Below are 22,769 nucleotides of genomic sequence, written 5' to 3' on the forward strand. Positions count from 1 at the left end.
GTTGCAGGAATCAGAGAATTGCCAAGAGTAGGAACCAGGGCAAGGGAATGATTGCTCCTGGTTTTTGCCAAGCTCTTGTTACAGAGAAATATCTGTGAACTTTATGGAACATTGTTTTTCATTTAAGAACCTTGGATTTAGAACTTTTGTTGTTTTGAGCTCTCTTGAAACAGGGAACAAACCCCAAAGAAGGAAGATATTCTTCCAGAACAAGTCTTCCCATACTTTGATTGGATCAACAGTTTATTCTTCTGAGTCAGGAACACCTCCTGTTCTATATAGTTTAGTTAATAGAGTGAGGGATAGAAATAGGCTTTGGACTTGTGACAGTGGACTATTTGATTTAGACAAAGACATCCTGACCGTTTCCTTAGTTTTGGTTGGGGCAGGGAAACCCCTCATAAATATAGGGACAGATAGGGTGTTTCCTTATTTCCTTTCAAATAAATGTTTATGATAGCCAACATGAACCCACTGTGTCCCAGTACTTCTACACTCTTACAATATATAAAAAAACAACTTAAAATAATTAATCAAACACTGCCTACAACAGCTTAGAAAATCTGAAAAGATTTGATATCACATGTAAAAAAACAATTGGTGGACCAGAGAATATGGAATTAAAGTATAACATCTGTAAAAGGCAAAAATCACTAATAGAGGCCGGCAATAAATGAAGATCCATAGTGCTTTTATCTAATGGACAGCACCCAGAGGAGCGGTAGCCTGGTCTCTTCTCTTGCAGCCTTTGTGATTTCTGTTTGGAGAACTTTGAAAGACTGTGTGACACCCGAAGGTTAGGCGTTCCATGCCTTTACCTCACATCCGCCCTGGATTGCTGGACCAATCGTAGCTAGATAAATATGAGGTCTTTGGATGTCAGTACTTAACAGTATTTTTCTTGATAGTACTGAATTACAGTCATTGGCCCTCTTTTGCAGGCTACAACCAGACAGGCCTCGTCCTTGTGGGTGATGCTTTGTTGAAAATCCCTTAGAAATAAATTGTATCTTGTTTTAGAGACTTTCTCTTCGCAGGTGTACATCTATCTAAACACTGATTTCTCAAATAATTCTATACGGGACATTTTAGTAAAAATTTGACCGATTCTCTTCATATTTCGGATTTTACATGCTTGGTTGTTTAGCTTGTGCCATCTTCTTTGTCATTGCTTGCTAAGGCAAGGAGTCAGTCAAATCTTGTGCAGTTTTGATAACATGTTCCCATTTTGTTGTTTGAGGTTTACGACCAAATAGGTCTCGGCCCAATTTATATGGATTACCTTCTCCAACTCTTTTTCTGACAGTTGCTTGTGTCACTCATGTTGTTTTGCACTTAGTGATTTCTACAGAACCACAAATGACAATGGGCTCTGGTATGTGGGATCCAAACTTTTACCAATCCCGAGTGAATTTACATCATTTTGTTACTAATTTCTATATTTAAGAATGGTTGACTCCACAAAGTGCTCTTGCTGTGCTTAGTCCACCAGGTTTTCGTTATCTGAGGTCGTTTTTTTAACTGCATATCTTGCAGAGCTGATCCTGACTCTAATATATTGCAAGACATAACCAACATTGGTGATTAGGGCTGGGTTCCGGATCCCCTAACGTAGGTATTGCAGATGTTCTCAGAACCTTCTGTTGCTTATACCAATGTTCTATTGTGTTTTTGGCCTAATTATTCTGCTCCATACGACACAGTGCTGTAATACTGGGCTCGAAATATTGATTCCACTTCTGGGCCCAACTTATTGTTATGTTTCTTGATTTTGCTAAGGCCATGGCTCCTAACTCAGCTTGTTTTATTGCCAAGCAAATATGGGGATGTTAGGAAATGTAGGCAGACATGGTTCCACCCAGATATGAAAAGGCATCAACCTGTTTGATTGTTGCTCCATCCAGTTAAAAACATATTTTGCTCCTCCTAATGGACCGCTTGTTGAAGATCATAATTTTGGATTTGTCCTTATTTAGCACCAGGTGACTGACCTCGCAGTAATGTGAAACTGCCTTAATTTGGGCTTTTAAAGCTTTTAGGATTTGGGCCAATAGGGCATAGTCATTGGCGTACAACAGCATGAGTAAAAATTGATCTGGGATAAGAGGGACATCTTGTATTGCAGTGAGTACCTCAATCGCCATAGCATTACTGTAGAGTCAGAACAGCACCAGAGCTAGGAAACATCCTTTCATTGCGCTGCTTGATGTAACAAAGTTTGCCCATGCTTCCCCCAGCTACCGAAACAAACCTGGGCTATATTTTAGCCTGGGGGACCCTGATTCTGTCCACCAGCCTTATATCGATGTTCAAACTTTATAGATTTTCCCAGAGCCTCTCTCTCGCCACCAGATCGAAAGCAGAGGAAAAGTCTAAGAATTCTGCATACAGCAGCATGGTCTTGACAGTCACGAGCTTATGTATTAGATGGCTCATTGTAAATATATGATCTACCGCAGACAAGCCTCGCATGAGAAGATCACCTTGGACTGGGTCAAATAATGTTTTCTCTGGAATCTAGTCATTTATCTATGGTAGTATGATGCAGCAAAATATTTTGCATTTTTTTGTCTATCAGGCTGATTAGTCTGTTTGAGGTTGTGACATTTGTCGGTCTTTTTTATTTTGCAGAATCGTAATGGCATTCATCCATGACTCAGGTCAACAAATGGGAACATAACTTTAAATAGTTGTACCCACCATTCTTCTGCATGTTTGGCCTGGGTGGTTTTGTTTTAGTCTGATAGTGGTTTCCCTAACTAAATTTTGCTCGGATAGTAGAAGAGATTGGTTACTGTATATAAACCATTCAACTCATACATCTTGATTTTAAATCGGTTTTCAATGGGATTTATAATTGTCTCTCATTCATAGATAAACAACACTTCAATGCTGTCAGAGGAGTATACCAGTCGGGCACAAGTGTGTGGAGTGAATCAGAAGTCCTGTCAGGAGAGCACACCAGACAATTTCAACTGTATAAAACAGAAATCCTGGTAGGGGAATAAACCCGGCAATTGAAAAGGATTTTGTTAAACAAGTTTTATGTGCAAGTGTTGACATTGGCCAAGAACGCCCAAAGAACTGTTCTTGAAAGAAATCACAATTGTGAAGGCAAACAGTTGTTGTACAAGTGTTGCACTTGGCAAAAGAAGCACAAAGAGCTATTGTGCATGAAAACCTCAAGGAGTAAAGAAGAATAAAGGGGAAAGGAGCTGCACTCTGGAACTAAGAACTTTATTGTTGAAGACATTTTTGTTTAGGTATTGTATCCTTTCTTTATGAACACTTTTTCCAAACAACTCAAGGTTAAAGACCCTTCCCTTTTGTAGTGTTTAAGGGTCAGAATAGAACATTGGACAGAGGACAGTTTTGTTTTTGACATCCGGACACGGACAGAGCCTTAGTTTTTGTTTATTCAGGGAAATCCATCTAGAGCAGGGTCAGAGAGGCCTTTTCACTACCCCTTTTATTTTCAATAAAAGTATTTAACCAAAAATATGGCAAACCTGCGTAAGACTCTTATTTCTGACTCCTGGCAGTTCCTAGAGCACAGTTAGGGGGTGTTAAGTGGAGAAACAGTGCACCGAGTAACTTGAAGGAACAGATCCTCAAGACAGTGAAAAAAAAACAACAGAAGGAGAACTACAGATGGCTTGAACTGGGCGAACATTTTTGTAGAGCATTTTGGGATAATAGATACAAAGGGAAATGCTGATGAACACATATTGTAGCAATCACGCCCTAGTCCGGGGGCGTAAATGGCCGGTAACAGCCCACCAGCCTAAGTCTAGGCAGGCCTGAGTGAAGCCCCTCGACTGGGGTGTGATAGACTGGGGTGTGATAGCTATTTACACTCCAGGTTTTGCCCGGCGTGCAAATAATCAATTTCAGTTCTCTTAGGCGATGGGCCCTACACGTACTGAGGGAGCCCAAAGCCCACGCTCTCTAAGAAAAAGAAATAGATGGGGACCACCATAGAGGAAAAGGGACTTGTTCCCTTTCCTATTTCCATGATGGCCGCGGGCAGGAGGAGCACCGGGACCAGAGCTTAAAGCTCACTACGCAGGCTGCACAAGTATGGATCTCCCTTCCAAGCACTCTCCAGTTGGAAAGAAATGTGAACATCTTCTCGGCATCATTGAAAACTGTTCTGTTTAAATAAACTTCTGGCTTTAAGCCCAGGGTGAGGTAGTCACTTAGACCTGAACCGCTACTACAAGTCACTACCTTTTGTGAATTGACGTCCACATTTCCAGGTACATTTGAGAAAGAGACTGCATAGAGAAACATTGCCTGATGGAAATTGAATTTTGGGTTCTCAGATACAATTAACAAAGAGACTGCAAGGAGAAACATTGCATGCTCTGCTTGAATTCTAGAATCCCGGATTTAGTTGTTCAAGAATGAAAGGTGAACCAATGCACGCTTGAAATTGATATCAATCTGTGTGAATTTGTTTCACACTCATAATAGATTGCTTCCAACATCTGGTAGTTCATTGGAAAAATCCCTCTGACATCGCCTGTCCTCATTCCACCGCCCTGGTGTGGTCTGTTTCTTTGTGTGTCATTTCCACCTTGTCCTCGTCTCAAGTATTGAACAGAATTATTTTATTAAAACAGCTTCTTTTGCGAATTATCCTGTTCTAGGTCACCTTATTCACAATTACTTTCTGCTGTCACCAAGTTCTGTCACATGTTTTAAAATTACTCAGAATCAGTGACGTTTTGCTATTTTTTTAAAGTGTGGCAGATTTCACAATCATGACAACACCTTGGGCCTCATTACGACCCTGGCGTTAACCAATGGCGCTATTAGCGCCATGGTTAATGCCGGTAACTTACCGAATCCGCCATGGTGAAATAGGGAATTACCACCCCATTCCAAGGTTGGCCGGGTGGTAATTCCCCATTTACCATTGGCCCTTCCCCATTCCCATTTTTGCCCCATAGGGCTCAATGGGAATTGGGAAGGCGGTAATTATGGTACCACAAATTGCAGTACCGTAATTACCTTCAAGGTCCCTTTGCGGGTCCCTTCCTTAACGGCTGGTACAGACCACCCGTTAAGGTCGGGAGCCGCAAAGGGACCTCGTAGTAAGGCATTAAGGGATTAACGGCGCCACAACCTTTTACGGCGCTGTTAACCCCTTAACGCCTGGGTCGTAATGAGGCCCCTTGACTCTTTGGATCTTAACAACATCAACCCTAAACTGTCTCTTGAATGTATTCTTTTTTGGAACAGACTGTAGCCATGCAGCTGCGATAAAATATTCCAACTTTCACTAGCTTTAGATTACTGAGGCATCTTCCTTTGAGTCCTGGTGCTGTGGAGAAGACCCTCCTTATACTTGACATGGGATACCTCTCAGTGGTCTTTGATGTGATAAACCTTTGGGCCCTTATTTCAGTTTTCTCCATTCAAATGTCGGCGGGCAGAAGTATATGCCTGGTTAGAGAAGGACGATCCTATTCAAGTTCCTTAAACATCATAGTGTCCCAAGGGGCAACCCTTTCGCCCTTTCTCATGGAGCCTCTCGAGCAGCTGGTGAGGGAAGAGTGCATCAGACGATTACACATAACACCAGCTCTCAGAACACTCCAATCCAAAAAAGGATCTCGTTCAAGACCCTCTGCATCGCCACAGAGTATTTGAAGGCCAAAGAGTAGAATTCCTCGAAAACAAAATCTCTCTCTACCAACCAACCAGAGACCTAAAATCAAGATACGACAGACTATTAGAAACCAGAGGATTTTGCAGGGACATAGAGGCATTGCCTTTTCCACTATGTTGGCAAAACAAGGGTATACGCTACCTAGGGAAATCAGCACCCTACAGGACCGCCTGAAATTCATGAAAAATCTAAAAGGCTGGCTCTTCAATGCATAATAGCCCAAGTTTAACCTACACCCATCAAGCAGCGGAAATTACACTCCTATTTGTTCGACTTTCATGCACAGACACAACCTAACGGAACACAATTCCGACCATCTGCCTAGTACCCAACGCACTACACTCAGGAATCGATAATGACCATGATACATCACATTAACACAATTCCAAAACCATAAGAGAATGCCTTCACTGTCTCCCGAAATATCTAAATCTCAACACAGGGCATCTTCACACATCAACCACTAAAGACAAACAGCTCTCACTATAACACAATCGACAGCAAGACCAATCATTTGAAATCTCTACAGGACCAGCAGTCCAGGCTCACATTCGCCATCCACATTAATGATGGCAATCCCAGAGCCCTTCAGGCATCCTAGCGTCCATCCACTCAACAGCTGATCACATTCACAATTGCTTGAAGGTTCGGTAGGCTCTCTCTCTCTCTCATTCCTATCACCCTACACTGACTGTCTTTTTAAGGGATGTTGTGCTGTGTACAAGATACTCTAGCTTGTGTGTAGCCAGCATACACACAGAGCAGACTACAGACCTCAGCAGAGCGCAAATCGCTCTTGTGTTTAGCAGTTCATTTATTCAACAAGACTTCAGTTGAGACCTTTCATCTTTTTGCCCATGGGAATGATCCAGTCTTGACATTCCTTTTTCCACAATCTGCTTCCCATTAGAAAGGCATTAACCGTCTTCTTGTTTGCTGAATACATGAAACAGTGTTGCCTTTCTCTTCTAAGTTTATTGAAGTTCCTCTGCCGTCTGGTGAATATTTGGCATTTTGTAAGAAGTCCTCATTTGCACCAGGTTAGTCACGTTGCACAAATATGTGCGACATATTAGAAATGATAAAGGAAAGAGCCAAATATTAAAACAAGGCAAGCTGGATATAAAACTATTCTGACGAGTGAAACAAACGTTACTTTTGAAGTTCAATGCCAGAATGTAAAAGGCTAGTTAGGGTACAAATTATACTTGAAATTAAACAATTTATTTTTTTTAAAATCATGGCAATTTTTATGTTAATAAGTCTGCCTTGCAGAATGATGCAAAGGAAAAAGAGTCATACTATGATATGATGTCTGGCAAAAATAAGAGATGCAGAGTTGGGTGGATATGCGTGAACAGTCCAACACAAAAGCCCCTGAGGAACTATTACGTGTCTCTTTCCAGAAAGATCCTTTTCAGATATCTTGACTCAACGGCCGTGTTTACATGTTCTGTCAAGATGATGTTATGATGTGTTTTCCTTGGGCAGAGGATTGGCGTGCAAACCTCACTGACTGTCTAGAATGATTAACATGACTTCGCTTGAATGAGAGCTGAATTCACACTTCCGGTCCATAGCTCCCTGTTGCATGGAAGCCCTCCTCACTATCCTCTGTCTGCTGCTATTAGCTGATGTTTTCACTCTGTGGCGGAGCGATAACAGAGTTGCTACTACACACATTCACGTATAAATTGTTTGAATGATTGACTTTATTTTGAGATTTCCGAAATTTCCGGAAGCACCTCAAGACCTTTCTCTTTGCTTCTGCCTTCGTTCCCCCTCTCCCCTGCTGATCTGTTCTCTCTCGGCACTGTGCACCTGGCCACACTCTGTCCTCTGCGCCCAGGTACCTGCTCACCCTGCCACCCTCCTGCACTTCCTCTGGGCCACTCCTTGCACTGGGGTCTGTATCTGTACCCATACCGCCCCCCCTTTTTTCTTCCTGCATTTATCAGACCTGCCCTGTCTGCTGCCTTCAACCTAGCACTTGCCAATTGCTGGCTGCACTACCACTGTTTGTTGCCTTTATTATTTATTTATTATTATTTATCTGTTTCTCCTTTGCTCCGCACTTTCCACTTCTCCCCCTTCCATGCACTTTTCCCCTCCCCCTCTCCCATGCACTTGCGCGTTCTCAATGTCACTGGGCCTAGTAAGATCGTTGTTTTGTTCTCCCCTGTTCCCCTCCCTTGTCTTGTCGCGCTCTGAAACACTTGTGTACGAGCGCGATAGAAATAAAATATCAATATCAATAGAGCCACAATAATATTCCATGCAGGAACCTGAACTACCTGAGCTTTCTGTGATTTCGATTCGTTGGAAGCACTCGAACTTTCAGGATTTAGGTTCAGCTCGTGAAAACTGCAGCTTTGATGTAATGCCCTGAAGGAGAGTGCAGTAGCTTTAAGGCAGTCGTCATTTTATGTTTAATTTCACTCTGCATATCTATAGCATACAGATAATAGTATTATTTCTGCAATGGAAGAAAGACTACTCGTGTTTCCCTCCTGGACTCTCCTTGTGAATATGCTAGAATCTTCTGCCCTTTCTGTGGAATACAGATAGCAAATGCTCGTCCTAGCAGAAGGTTACTATCCTACAATGTTTCTTGTATAAGTCAATGAGTGGGCATGTTTAAAAATAGAATACTGCATTGCACTCCCCTCCTCTGTATTGCTTGAACTATTGACCCATAAAGATGTGCAAGTCATGCTGAAAAACACGTGGAAAAACCTGCAAAATGTTTGCTGTTCGATACCTGTGCTGCCCCATTATTTTCCAGGAAACTATTTATAAAGGTAAGTAGTTATTAATGTGTTCCCTCTACTTGTGCATATTATGTTATTATGGAGGGTATATTCCACATGTCCATAGGGCCATCACTTCAGAGTTGGTACCAAGAGCCAATTGTGTAGAAGAGATGCTAACACTGCACAGATAAGCCGCAGGCCTGAGAGGACATGTTCGCTGATCATGTCAATTACAAATGCTGACAATGCTTATTTTATTTTTGGGTCTGTTGTCTATTTATTCTCTTGTGTCTGTGCAATCGAACCAGTTACTTTCAAATATGATCTTTTCCTTACATGGTTGGCACTCAATGATTTGGTCTTTATCTTCCAAGTGGCAAGTCACCTGGAAAACCTGAAGCAGATTTGCCTGCCCCGCTATCACCCCCAGTACCCCCAGAGGAGATCATCGCAGACTTAAAGGCCAAGATAGAAGTGGAGGCTTATAACAAAGGGTATGTCTACGCAGACGAAGCCAACCATGTTTCTGATGAAAGTGACATTATTGTTTGATGTTATCCCAGGTGCAAAGTGACTGCTCTGTAATGAACCATTCAGAGGCTGCGAAGCGGCGAGTGGCTTTAGCTGAGAACCTGTTGGCGTCCTTGAAAAACAAAGGATCTGCCTCTGCCTTGTGCAAAGGCCTGCTCTGTCGCAATCTGCACATACCAGCATTAAGAACTAATGATACATGTAAATGGCGGAAACATTTTATCTAGGAGCTGACAATATCCATTGCTTAGACTGAGGGGATCTGCTCCTTGCATCTACAGACAAGAACCGCGCCTCTGGCCTTGCTTTGTGGCACAGGTTGTGGGCACTGCCATGTGCAGATTCTTTTCACAATAGCATGTGACTATAAGCTCATTATTGTTGTCTACAGAAGGTAAAAGCTGAGCCTCGCCGAAACCTGTAAGAGGACTGCAAGAAAAGATGGCATGAACTCAATGAATTATACTGTGCTATAAGTTTGCCGGTCTGGAAATAAAGTGCTGATAATAACGTTTACCTGCACTTTTCCGGTGGAAGTTACCTGATTTACATTCCGCCAATAGCTGGAGGTAAATTAGACCCTCACCCGCAAAACATGGCCGGTATTTCTGGCACCGGTATGAACAGTGCCAGAAATGGACGCAATTCCCCCCTTGGTGTCTGATGGGACTCCATGGAATGGGGAATTAGCGGTATTCTCGCCACCTGTAATATCCCCGTAATACCCAGATATCAGGCGGCGGACGATTTTTCGACGACTCTCTTGGAATGAAGTACAATTGTTTAAATCTCAAATTCCAGGAAAGACCATAGAAATGTCTTGTATATCCTGTATCAGGAAAGGATGCATTTACTCCCGTGATTATGGTGGCGTTTCTGACCCCAATGAAGGTTTAATTTAAGACCTGAATAGTACGGGAGCAAGTCCTTCTTCAAAGACTACCCACCACTTTCTACCCCTATTCATTATGCAGCTTCTGCAGTGGCGCCAAGGAGTACACACATGGGTTCGCCGCAAACAGAAATAACCTTGAAACAGATGGCACCATCCTCAAAGATGAAAAGCACAATTTGTGATATGAAAGTTGTTCCCCCTCATTCTATGGTTCCCCTTTTGGTGTGAGGAACAGTTATTTCTGCAAATTGGGTGTCAGAGTTGGTCTAGAAGGAAGTCAGCACCTAGCTCACGACCCGTCTGACCTTGATACCCACGCGCAAAGCACACCAGTGATAAACATATCTTCATTCCAAATTATACTATGTTCCAAGTGTTGGTACTTTTTAAAGTAAGGCACAAAGGAAATTCCCCTGAATTGCACACATAATAATAAAGCTTGCAAGATAGGTGTGCTGCACATGAAGAAAAGACAGGGAAAGTAACTAATTATTATGGACCTCAAAAAAACCTACCTAAACTTCATGATGTTCCGGCAACACAGTCTAGAAAAAATTGGACTGTATGCTGATGAAATATAAAAATAATGTCGATTTATTACAAAATGTACCACAAATGGTTAAAACATCAATGGACCCACAAACACCAAACACAGTGGAAGAATATTAACAAATAACCTAATACCTAGACCTATCGTCTAAACAAACTTCTTACGTAATTGCACAAAACACAACAAGACTCAAAAATAAAACAATAAAAATTCTACATGTGTTTAAAAAAAGAAATTCCTGACATGTTTCTGTTCATCAACGACTCAAACGGTTGAACATTCATCAGGGGAAAGCTTCTGTAAATATGCTGTAGACTGCTTCAACACTGTGCACAATGGGTCAGTTTTCACATCTCAAAAATGGATGTAATCTAAAATACAAAAATAAAGGGAAGTTATAGTAAGGGAGGGGTCTGTAGATACCAAATATACCTGCATACTTCAGAAGAAATACTGAGGCATGGAGTAACACAGGCAAGATAAACCAAATAACATCTGCCCTTCTATTAGTTCTAAAAATCAACTAAGCAATTACCTTAACTGTATAATTGCTAGTACAGTGTGCCAATAATCAGAGCTACACGACACACCAATCGATGGGTGCATCTATTTTTTCAAAAAGCGCAAGTAAATTGCCGTAAAACTTGATCCAGGGCACTGTAGAGTCAAGACAAAAGACAAAAACACACTCACCAAATGTACTTAAATAAGGGAGTATAGCCATCGAAACATCAAATGAAAAAACAAAGGCGAATCACCTCTATTATCTTTAGTCAAAAACCAGGTTAAATCCGGAGGTCGAATCTCAAGAAAAGGATCACAACACTATTTCAATCCGATCTTCAAAGTGTTAATATCCACACTACCTAAAAAACAACAACATAACAATTATAGGCTAACGGTGTATCACTACATGTTCGACCGTACCGGTGTGATTCCAAACCCCGTACTACATGATCTTATAACTTAATAAAACAGAGCCAAAACACTGACTACATATAAAAGGCTTGTTAGTCTGCAGTACTCAACTCATTTTCCATAGTACCCGGACCTTCTACATTTCACCACTGTGTATATCTAAAGCTTACTATATATACACACAAACGTTTACTATACATAAAGGTAATGTGACTCAGAACACGGGTACTACCGAAACCTACACAGAGTGACACGGCTTCACATCCAACTTACCCAATCAATTGGTAAGCGCTCCTCAATCCCCTCGATCTAAACACCTAGGTGTGGACTGACCGCAACCACTGGCCGGTAATTGACATGGAAAACAGACTGACCCTTTTATAAAATGGATCAATGATCATAGAAACAGGACTACCCGCACAACATGGCCGGTAAATGACATCAAAGCCGGAATGACCCCTGTAGTGAGTTGGAACAATGATCATAGAAAAAGGACTGCAACCCAAACATAAAGTAGCACAGGGTTTAAGGCAGGTAGGCTGTACTTAAAGGGGAAGCAGCCTCAAAAGCAAACGGTCCGTCTACGCCCCAAAGGAGCATAGGAACGCCCATGGTACAAGTATGGAAACAGCCTACAGTATCCAACACACATAGTGATATTGTTCCTACACACTTATATTTACAACAAAACTGTTCTAATACCTTGAATCTTTTTGTAAACTTTTCATTCATTAATAAAACATTTTTAGGACACAAACATGTAATTCAAGACATATCTTTCAACTTAAAGAAACATTATGTTGAAGAACCTTTTAGAGCGATAGATATTTTCTACAACGATTAACAATCAGTTTATACAATCTAAATTTGTTCATACTATATAGATGTAACGGCATAGAAACATCAAACAAGCAGCTAATGATCGTTGCTTAGGATCACTATGTCTCAAATAAGACTCACACAGTGCCAATCAATTGCTTCATTTAAACCCACTACGTGGCTCTGTAGTTTGAAAATCATCTTTTGTTCAAAATTGAGCAACTTGCGATCAATCTCTTGTTTATTAATGCCACTTATTTTTTTCAAGATGAACCACCTGAAATCAGTATGAGAATGTCCTTTCTCCAAAAAATGTTTCACCAAAGGAGCTGTAATTACCTTGTTTTTAATACAACTACGATGTTCAATCATTCTTATACGACACATTCTGTTTGTTTTGCCCACACACTGTAAACCACAAGGGCACCTGATCAAATAAACGACATTTTGGGTGTTACAATTCGTTAATTCATTGAAATTCCAAACAAGATCTGGCAATATCTGAAAACTCTTTTTCTCTTCTGTCTGTGCACACATACTACACTTCCCACATGGAAAATAACCTTTAACTTCAGGTAAACCCCACAAAGTGCTCACTCGTACTTGTTTCCCCTGAGTTTTAGTTATATCATTACGAACCAACATATTGCGTAGGCTCTGACTCTTTTTGAAAGCAACTAGGGGTGGTAAAACCTTCTTACCATGGTATGTTTTCTTCCAAGCTTTATTCACAATTGTTTTTATTTTATACGAGAGATTTGAATACGTGTTAACAAACACAGTGCCAATCTCTCTTTTTTCTTTCAAAGTTTTTTCCAACAGAGCTTCCCGATTGTTGTTGTAAGCCCTTTTTGAAGCCAATTTGATCACACGTAGGGGATATCCCTTGGCTACTAACTTTTGAGTCAAGATGTTAGCACTTTTGCTATAGTCCTCCTTACTGCTACTGTTCCTCTTCAGCCTGAGAAACTGTCCAAAAGGTAGATTCATTTTCATGTGTTTAGCATGATGGCTGTTGAAATTGAGAAGGGCATTTTTGTCAGTAATCTTACTGTAAGGTTTAACCTTCAAAGAGCCCATAGAGTGGAAAATGGTAATATCCAAGAAGTTGATTTCACTTGCACTAATACATTTAGTGAACTTCAAAAAACGATTTTGCAAATTCAACCATACTACAAAATCATTGGCTTCCTCCACCGAACCATCCCACACGATAAACACATCGTCAATATATCGCAACCACTTCCTCAGATGTTGAAGAAAGGGATTAGTGGCCGGATATATGACAGATTTTTCAAAGAACTCCACATATAAGTTGTAGAAGACATTTTGGTTGGCAGAACAGATGGGCATCCTGTCAGTAATGGGTTCATTTTATGGTGCACTGAATTTGCACTTACAAAAAATTTCTTCCAATTTCAAGGCAAGTTTTTCCAACAAGTTGAGGGTACTGCCATGGGTGCAGCCATGGCTCCCAACTTAGCGAACTTATATGTGGAGTTCTTTGAAAAATCTGTCATATATCCGGCCACTAATCCCTTTCTTCAACATCTGAGGAAGTGGTTGCGATATATTGACGATGTGTTTATCGTGTGGGATGGTTCGGTGGAGGAAGCCAATGATTTTGTAGTATGGTTGAATTTGCAAAATCGTTTTTTGAAGTTCACTAAATGTATTAGTGCAAGTGAAATCAACTTCTTGGATATTACCATTTTCCACTCTATGGGCTCTTTGAAGGTTAAACCTTACAGTAAGATTACTGACAAAAATGCCCTTCTCAATTTCAACAGCCATCATGCTAAACACATGAAAATGAATCTACCTTTTGGACAGTTTCTCAGGCTGAAGAGGAACAGTAGCAGTAAGGAGGACTATAGCAAAAGTGCTAACATCTTGACTCAAAAGTTAGTAGCCAAGGGATATCCCCTACGTGTGATCAAATTGGCTTCAAAAAGGGCTTACAACAACAATCGGGAAGCTCTGTTGGAAAAAACTTTGAAAGAAAAAAGAGAGATTGGCACTGTGTTTGTTAACACGTATTCAAATCTCTCGTATAAAATAAAAACAATTGTGAATAAAGCTTGGAAGAAAACATACCATGGTAAGAAGGTTTTACCACCCCTAGTTGCTTTCAAAAAGAGTCAGAGCCTACGCAATATGTTGGTTCGTAATGATATAACTAAAACTCAGGGGAAACAAGTACGAGTGAGCACTTTGTGGGGTTTACCTGAAGTTAAAGGTCATTTTCCATGTGGGAAGTGTAGTATGTGTGCACAGACAGAAGAGAAAAAGAGTTTTCAGATATTGCCAGATCTTGTTTGGAATTTCAATGAATTAACGAATTGTAACACCCAAAATGTCGTTTATTTGATCAGGTGCCCTTGTGGTTTACAGTATGTGGGCAAAACAAACAGAATGTGTCGTATAAGAATGATTGAACATCGTAGTTGTATTAAAAACAAGGTAATTACAGCTCCTTTGGTGAAACATTTTTTGGAGAAAGGACATTCTCATACTGATTTCAGGTGGTTCATCTTGAAAAAAATAAGTGGCATTAATAAACAAGAGATTGATCGCAAGTTGCTCAATTTTGAACAAAAGATGATTTTCAAACTACAGAGCCACGTAGTGGGTTTAAATGAAGCAATTGATTGGCACTGTGTGAGTCTTATTTGAGACATAGTGATCCTAAGCAACGATCATTAGCTGCTTGTTTGCAGTTTCTATGCCGTTACATCTATATAGTATGAACAAATTTAGATTGTATAAACTGATTGTTAATCGTTGTAGAAAATATCTATCTCTCTAAAAGGTTCTTCAACATAATGTTTCTTTAAGTTGAAAGATATGTCTTGAATTACATATTTGTGTCCTAAAAATGTTTTATTAATGAATGAAAAGTTTACAAAAAGATTCAAGGTATTAGAACAGTTTTGTTGTAAATATAAGTGTGTGGGAACAATATCACTATGTGTGTTGGATACTGTAGGCTGTTTCCATACTTGTACCATGGGCGTTCCTATGCTCCTTTGGGGCATAGACGGACCGTTTGCTTTTGAGGCTGCTTCCCCTTTAAGTACAGCCTACCTGCCTTAAACCCTGTGCTACTTTATGTTTGGGTTGCAGTCCTTTTTCTATGATCATTGTTCCAACTCACTACAGGGGTCATTCCGGCTTTGATGTCATTTACCGGCCATGTTGTGCGGGTAGTCCTGTTTCTATGATCATTGATCCATTTTATAAAAGGGTCAGTCTGTTTTCCATGTCAATTACCGGCCAGTGGTTGCGGTCAGTCCCCACCTAGGTGTTTAGATCGAGGGGATTGAGGAGCGCTTACCAATTGATTGGGTAAGTTGGATGTGAAGCCGTGTCACTCTGTGTAGGTTTCGGTAGTACCCGTGTTTTGAGTCACATTACCTTTATGTATAGTAAACGTTTGTGTGTATATATAGTAAGCTTTAGATATACACAGTGGTGAAATGTAGAAGGTCCGGGTACTATGGAAAATGAGTTGAGTACTGCAGACTAACAAGCCTTTTATATGTAGTCAGTGTTTTGGCTCTGTTTTATTAAGTTATAAGATCATGTAGTACGGGGTTTGGAATCACACCGGTACGGTCGAACATGTAGTGATACACCGTTAGCCTATAATTGTTCTGTTGTTGTTTTTTAGGTAGTGTGGATATTAACACTTTGAAGATCGGATTGAAATAGTGTTGTGATCCTTTTCTTGAGATTCGACCTCCGGATTTAACCTGGTTTTTGACTAAAGGTAATAGAGGTGATTCGCCTTTGTTTTTTCATTTGATGTTTCGATGGCTATACTCCCTTATTTAAGTACATTTGGTGAGTGTGTTTTTGTCTTTTGTCTTGACTCTACAGTGCCCCGGATCAAGTTTTACGGCAATTTACTTGCGCTTTTTGAAACAATAGATGCACCCATTGATTGGTGTGTCGTGTAGCTCTGATTATTGGCACACTGTACTAGCAATTATACAGTTAAGGTAATTGCTTAGTTGATTTTTAGAACTAATAGAAGGGCAGATGTTATTTGGTTTATCTTGCCTGTGTTACTCCATGCCTCAGTATTTCTTCTGAAGTATGCAGGTATATTTGGTATCTACAGACCCCTCCCTTACTATAACTTCCCTTTATTTTTGTATTTTAGATTACATCCATTTTTGAGATGTGAAAACTGACCCATTGTGCACAGTGTTGAAGCAGTCTACAGCATATTTACAGAAGCTTTCCCCTGATGAATGTTCAACCGTTTGAGTCGTTGATGAACAGAAACATGTCGGGAATTTCTTTTTTTAAACACATGTAGAATGTTTATTGTTTTATTTTTGAGTCTTGTTGTGTTTTGTGCAATTATGTAAGAAGTTTGTTTAGACGATAGGTCTAGGTATTAGGTTATTTGTTAATATTCTTCCACTGTGTTTGGTGTTTGTGGGTCCATTGATGTTTTAACCATTTGTGGTACATTTTGTAATAAATCGACATTATTTTTATATTTCATCAGCATACAGTCCAATTTTTTCTAGACTGTGTTGCCGGAACATCATGAAGTTTAGGTAGGTTTTTTTGAGGTCCATAATAATTAGTTACTTTCCCTGTCTTTTCTCCTTGTTACAATCACATTATTTTCCCTACTGGTGGAGATAGACTTTGTGTTAAGTAGGGTTTACCCATTTATAACACAGTGCTGCACATGAAGACATGTAAACATAGACTTTAGAGTGCCAGAAATTAAATTTGGTTAAGGCTTTTAGGACATTTGCTTTGCAAAATTGATTCAAGTTCCCATTAGGGAGATCACCTGTGATCCCTGGACCTAGTTGATGTTTTTTCCGATACTACTCAGCACACCAGCCAAACCAAAGGTATGCACATTTGTAATCCTTAGGCATGCCCACCACGCTCAGGGGACTTCCTTTCAGCCCTCACCCAACTGTTCACGAAATATGTGGCTGTGGCAGAAGGCTTTACAGCAGAAGAGCTCTTCTCCCCGAGAAAGAAATTAGCATTTTAATGAAGATATTAAAACTCCATCCTACAGGTTTTATTTTTTCCCATAAAGAATGAAGTCTTGCTTGGTCCTATTGCTGCATCTTAACAGACAGTGGGCTCACCGACACCGTTGTTTCCGGACTGGCATATTACAGGTCTGCCTGCCGAAGGCGCTTTGCCCGACAGGTCTGACCCTGCCGGGTACAGCGGCCACGGTAGGCAGACCAGTCAGGGAAGTACCGGCACGGTAGCAATGGTGCCGGTGCTTCTGTGTCCTCACACCCATTGAGTCCTATGGCCCTCTGGGGGAATGGGGACTTACATTTTACCGACACCTGACTTTCTGGGCCGCCGAGTTGTAATCTCCCAGTGCCACCGGGAAGTCAGGCACTGGTAAATGTTTATGGGTCCGGCGGCAACCCACTGATAGCACCGGCACAGTTACCACTGGGCCTGTAATGAGGGCTAGTGTCTATCCTGGACACTACACAAACCAGAATTGTAACAGGAGAAATGGGGATTTACGGGGACAATACCAAGCTGTTTTGGACAGTGTCAGTCCTGACAGAAGGTCCTTCTAAGGTTCTTGTCGGCGCAATAGAGGATGCTCTTATAATCTGCCAACGTCTAGGTTGAAGATGGGGCATTTGTAAATGTACCTAGCAGGGCAGTAAAATGACTTAACACGTTGCGTAGCAGGCAACGGTTGCTTAAACCCAACTTCGTATTGCGCTAACCCACACAATGGACCTCTGCTAAATGCGCTCAGGAAACAACACCGGGAAGAGGGACTTTACCTGAAAGGTCTGAATGAATTACTTCCAATTAATTTGGTCATTGGGGTTAATGTCAAAACAAAAAGTTTGGAATACGTTGTGAAAGGATTTTAGATCGTTTTTCTGATATACAACAACTGAAATTATGTTAAACCAATCAAGTTAAATATACAAAAATTAACTAAATGGGGAATTCAATGCTTGTCACTTTATGTCATTGTCTGCCGATATTGTAAAAGGAAGGTCCACTTGATGAATTACATTGCTGGGTAATCTAGGGTGCCAGGTCAGGGATATGCTACCTTTAGCTCTACAGGTGTTTTCGACTACAAATCCCATCAGCCCTAGCTAGTATAGTCAATGGTGATTTATCATGGGAGTCACAGTCCAAAACACCTGCATAGCCACTGGTTGGACGCACATATCGTAGGCCCATCAGAACCTAGATCACCTCCATTCCAAGTGCTGGATTTAGAGCATTCGTATTCAGGGTCCGTGTATGTGGACACTTCTCGTTCAATAAAACAGACACAATTGAAACTTAAGCTGTAAATCAAGTAATCAAGCTGGCCAAGGTAACATTTCTAAAATGCTGTGTGCCTCTTTTTAAAGCTATCGGGAAGGTATAAAGAAAACCCAAGTTATTCAAGAGTTAATTGAAGAGGAAGAAGACATCAAGGAAATAATCAGCGAACCTGAGACGGTGGAAACAGAGAAGGAGGAGATCAAAAGCAGGTGAGCGCGCGGGACTTGAGAGCAAATGGCACGCCATTTAAAGTTAATCTGTGTTTGGGTGCACCCGAAACGTAATCTAATGAACACGATTCCCAAAGCTTTTTATGGACAGCAAACTGCAGCTTCCTCGGTGTGCAAGTGTGCAATATCCAATCGGTTGCCCCCTGTGATTCCCAAAGAACCGCATGTAAACTGTGATCAATTTTTGCCTGTGTTAAACTGTGGCTGAAATAGCATCCTGATTCCCAAACAAGGCACAAATACCTTCTCAGGGAATTTTCACATGGCAAGGTGAGCAGAGACAACATGTATATCACATGAATTCTGGCGAAAGTGATCTCAACAAATAAGGGAAGTGATCCAAAGTCAGGGAAAAAATTATAAAGTGGAAATAGTGAGAGTCAATTTTGCAAAGCACAAATTACACCAAGTTAGAATAACAGACAATTGTGACCTAGGACCCCCGTTTTGTGAATAATTTGTCCATTCTTTAGTTTGTATGGGTGTGCATCGCTTGGTTTGCCCATCGTTAGACATTCCCATTTTGCATTGGCAAATTGGGTATAATTGAAGATCCATCACCGTCCCACCCATTCAGCTGCACATTTGCATTTGTACAGATCCCACACACAAACACACATGCACACACCAGTGGCATAGCAGTGGGCCCACGCAAACCCTGTGGTTGTGGGGGCAGCCATCTCATTTCCTGGGGGTAGGGACACTTGGGGCCTCATTACGACCCCGGCGGTAAACCATGGTGCTATTAGCACCATGGTCCATGCCGGGGTCCGCCATGGTGAATGGCGGAATTACCGCCCCATTCCAAGGTTGGCGGGGCGGTAATTCCCCATTCACCATGGGCCCTTCCCCATTCCCATTTTTGCCCCATAGGGCTCAATGGGAATGGTGAAGGCGCTAAGTACGGTGCTGCAAATTGCGGTGCCGTACTTAGCACCAAGGTCCCTTTGCGGGTTGGATTTTAACGCCTGCAAAAAGCAGGCGTTAAAATCACCAACCCGCAAAGGGACCTCGTAATCAGGCATTAAGGGGTTAACGGCGCCGCCACATTTTGCGGCGCCGTTAATCCCTTAACGCCAGGGTCGTAATGAGGAAGGGACCCGCAAAGGGACCTTGGAGGTAATTACGGTACCGCAATTTGCGGTGCCGTAATTACCGCCTTCCCCATTCCCATTGAGCCCTATGGGGGCAAGAATGGGAATGAGGAAGGGCCAATGGTGAATGGGGAATTACCGCCCCGCCAACCTTGGAATGGGGTGGTAATTCCGCCATTCACCATGGCGGAATCCGGCGTTAACCATGGCGCTAATAGCGCCATGGTTAACGCCTGGGTCGTAATGAGGCCCACTGACTTTATAAAGAAATGATTTCCGTTATGGTCCCGCAATGAAAATAATTTCTTTATGAAGGCAGAGTGATTTAAAAAAGAAACTATTTCTTTTTGATTTCATAGGGCTCCCCCCACCCCATGACATGATTTTTAAAAAGTATTGTTCCCTTTTGATATCACTCTGCCTTCATAAAGACATTGGGTGTCATTATGACTCTGGAGGTAGCCGTGCCGGTAAAGACCGGCACGGGTGTTTCCGGAGTCATGCATTTTCTGGCACCCGGCAACGGGGACTTACAGGGGCATTAAAGCCCCGGCGGTCCCGGTAAATTCCCATTTCCATTTGTGTCCCATTGGACTCAATGTGAATGGGGAGGACAGATGCACGGCACGATTCATGAATGGTGCATCCGTCAAGGTCTGCGAGCGGGGGCCTTTCCCGCCCGCCAGGTCAGACCTGGCGAGCTGAAAGGTACCCGCTTGCAGAACTCGTAGTTTACCGGTCTGGAAACAACAGTACCGGCAAGCTTACCAATACCGTTGTTTCCGGACTGACACACTTGTAATGACCCCCATTATTTCCATTACGCTTCAGTCTCTAAATGGAAGGAATGTCTTCATGAATCCAGAGTGACTTCAAAAAGAAACTATTTATTTTTTAAATTATAGGGCTCACCCCTACCCCCCCGCACTCCCACCCCATAACATGGAGTCCTCCAGTTCCATGACGGGAACAAGCGTGGCTGCTGCAGGGAGCTGGAAGCCTCTTTCCCTGAACCAACAGATTCAAAAGGAAAGAAAATGTATTTTGTGTGTGTATGGATATGCATATAATGTAATGTGTGTGAATGAGTGAGTGAGTGCATGATGTGTAGGCGGTTGACTGGGTGTGCCTGGGTGAGTGTATGGTGAAAGGGTGCACATGTAAATGTATGGGTGGCTGGGTGTGCGTGTGTGTGAGTGTAAGGTGAATGGTGTATGAATGTGTGTGTATGTGTTTAATGCCTGTATTACTTATTGGGCATCTTCATTACTCAAAGCCCTACTCTTCCTCGTCCCAGTACTTGTGTATGAGGCATACATAAGTATGGGGACGAGGTAGAGGGACTTGGAGGTGATGCCTGGCTTAGTTACCTGTAATGTTCAATAATCCTAGCCCTACTGATCCTCATGACAGTACTTACCTATGAGGCCAGGACCCTCATATGTACATATTGGGACAAGGAAGAGGGACATGGAGGTAATTTTGGGCCGAGGATCTGATTTTGGGGTTAAGGGGCAGAGGGAGAGGGGATGTGCAGAAGGGGTGGGGTGGGGGGGTTGTGCGCTAAATCACAATGGTCATTCATGTCCAGGCTAAGCAAGCATGATGTGTTATGTGAAGAATGCTACAGATCCCTCACTGAAACCCTGTCTAAAGTTTCCTCCCAGGTGGCCAGGGAAAGGTAGACACTTCCTGATCCTGACCTTTAAGGTGGTGTACTGTGGGAGAATCACCTGGGAGGAGGCAGGGCCCAGGGTAGTGAATAGATCCCTTGGGATGAGATGCAGTATTTGTCCTCTAAAAGGAAGTGCCTTTTTAGGTTGCCAAAACAGGTAATGGCATATTGCCATTATACTGGCCCTGGCCCAGATATAAAATGTATGACCAGGGGTTCAAGCTCTGTTAGATCTGAGCAAGCCTTGTCAACAGAAAGATCTTTTAAGAATAAATACCCTCCTTACTTCCTAAGGTATAATGTAAAAGGATCCAGAAAAAGTTCCTTAAATCAAATGTTGTCCTCTGTTACAATCAATTTTGACAGCCCATCTTTTAATGAGTTTAACGGAAGAAAACATGCTCTTAAATTTGTTGAAAGAACTGAATTTGTTGAAGGGGACTAAAAGTCCCATAAACCCATAAGTACTGGTACGTGGAAGAGGGCTGAAGAGGCATGCTTTAGCAGTAGTCAGGCAATCAAGCCAAACAGCCCACATCTGAAGGAACCTGGGAATTTTTTCTGTCACTGTAATAGCAAAAGGAAGAAGGCACAAGGCTGACAAACCAAGCAGAAGTGGAAGAACAAGAGGGACACCGGAATGTGGAGACAGCAGATTTCACCTGTTTGTTCTGAGAATGTCCTGTTCCCCCAAACCCTGAACTGCAGAGGCTGCGCTGCAGAAAGCGTGCAGGAGACCTGTCTTTCCCCATGTGAGCCTGATTGGCATGCAGAGAACGTGATGGAGGTTGAGGCGAGGAGCAGTTGTCAATCCGTGGATCTCAGGAGTGAGAGGGGCTCCATAATCCTGTGGCCAGACTGGAGACACCTTCACAGAGGAAGGGTGTGGGTCCATAAAAAGGCAGAAGCAGTAGAAGGTATAGCAGAAGGCATGGAAGCAGTGCGACCCGCAGAGCAACTGTCAAAGAAGCCGTTGAGTGAAGCATGACATTCAAACACCTTGTGCAAGCATATCTGCCAACAGTATCCAGTTCCCTGTTCAGTGGCGTAAGAGTAGAAGTTGATCATTGAAACTGAAGTAACCCAACAATGGAAATGTAGCACTTGCATATAACGTGAAAGTCATTTTACTCACGTGGGAAGCTAACCTTGCTTAATCCCATTGTTCAATCTTTGAAACACTTTTACTGCCTCAATTAGTGTTTGTGTGTTACTAATTAAGGAGAGTGAATATTGTAAAGACAATTACCAAACATCTAGCCTTGATAATACAATTGTTAAAACTTTTAAACATATGAAAACTACATCAAGGAGT

The 22,769-nt window shown here is 41.9% G+C and overlaps 1 protein-coding gene across 3 annotated transcripts in view; it reads left to right on the top strand.

The window, feature by feature from the left end:
• IRAG1 (inositol 1,4,5-triphosphate receptor associated 1) overlaps nt 1-22,769 on the top strand; it is a 1,278,759-nt gene that overhangs the window by 1,199,400 nt on the left and 56,590 nt on the right. For 2 of the 3 annotated variants that reach the window (XM_069623652.1, XM_069623653.1), the window contains 2 exons: nt 8,805-8,924; nt 18,542-18,664. In XM_069623652.1, coding sequence (XP_069479753.1) covers nt 8,805-8,924; nt 18,542-18,664 — 243 coding nt within the window. Of the gene's footprint in view, nt 1-2,874; nt 3,450-8,804; nt 8,925-18,541; nt 18,665-22,769 lie in introns of those variants that run through there. The other variant, XM_069623654.1, reaches the window with a different exon arrangement.

This window comes from Ambystoma mexicanum, chromosome 11, assembly GCF_040938575.1.
Source record: "Ambystoma mexicanum isolate Mex_15411 chromosome 11, UKY_AmexF1_1, whole genome shotgun sequence".
Classification (NCBI taxonomy): domain Eukaryota; kingdom Metazoa; phylum Chordata; class Amphibia; order Caudata; family Ambystomatidae; genus Ambystoma; species Ambystoma mexicanum.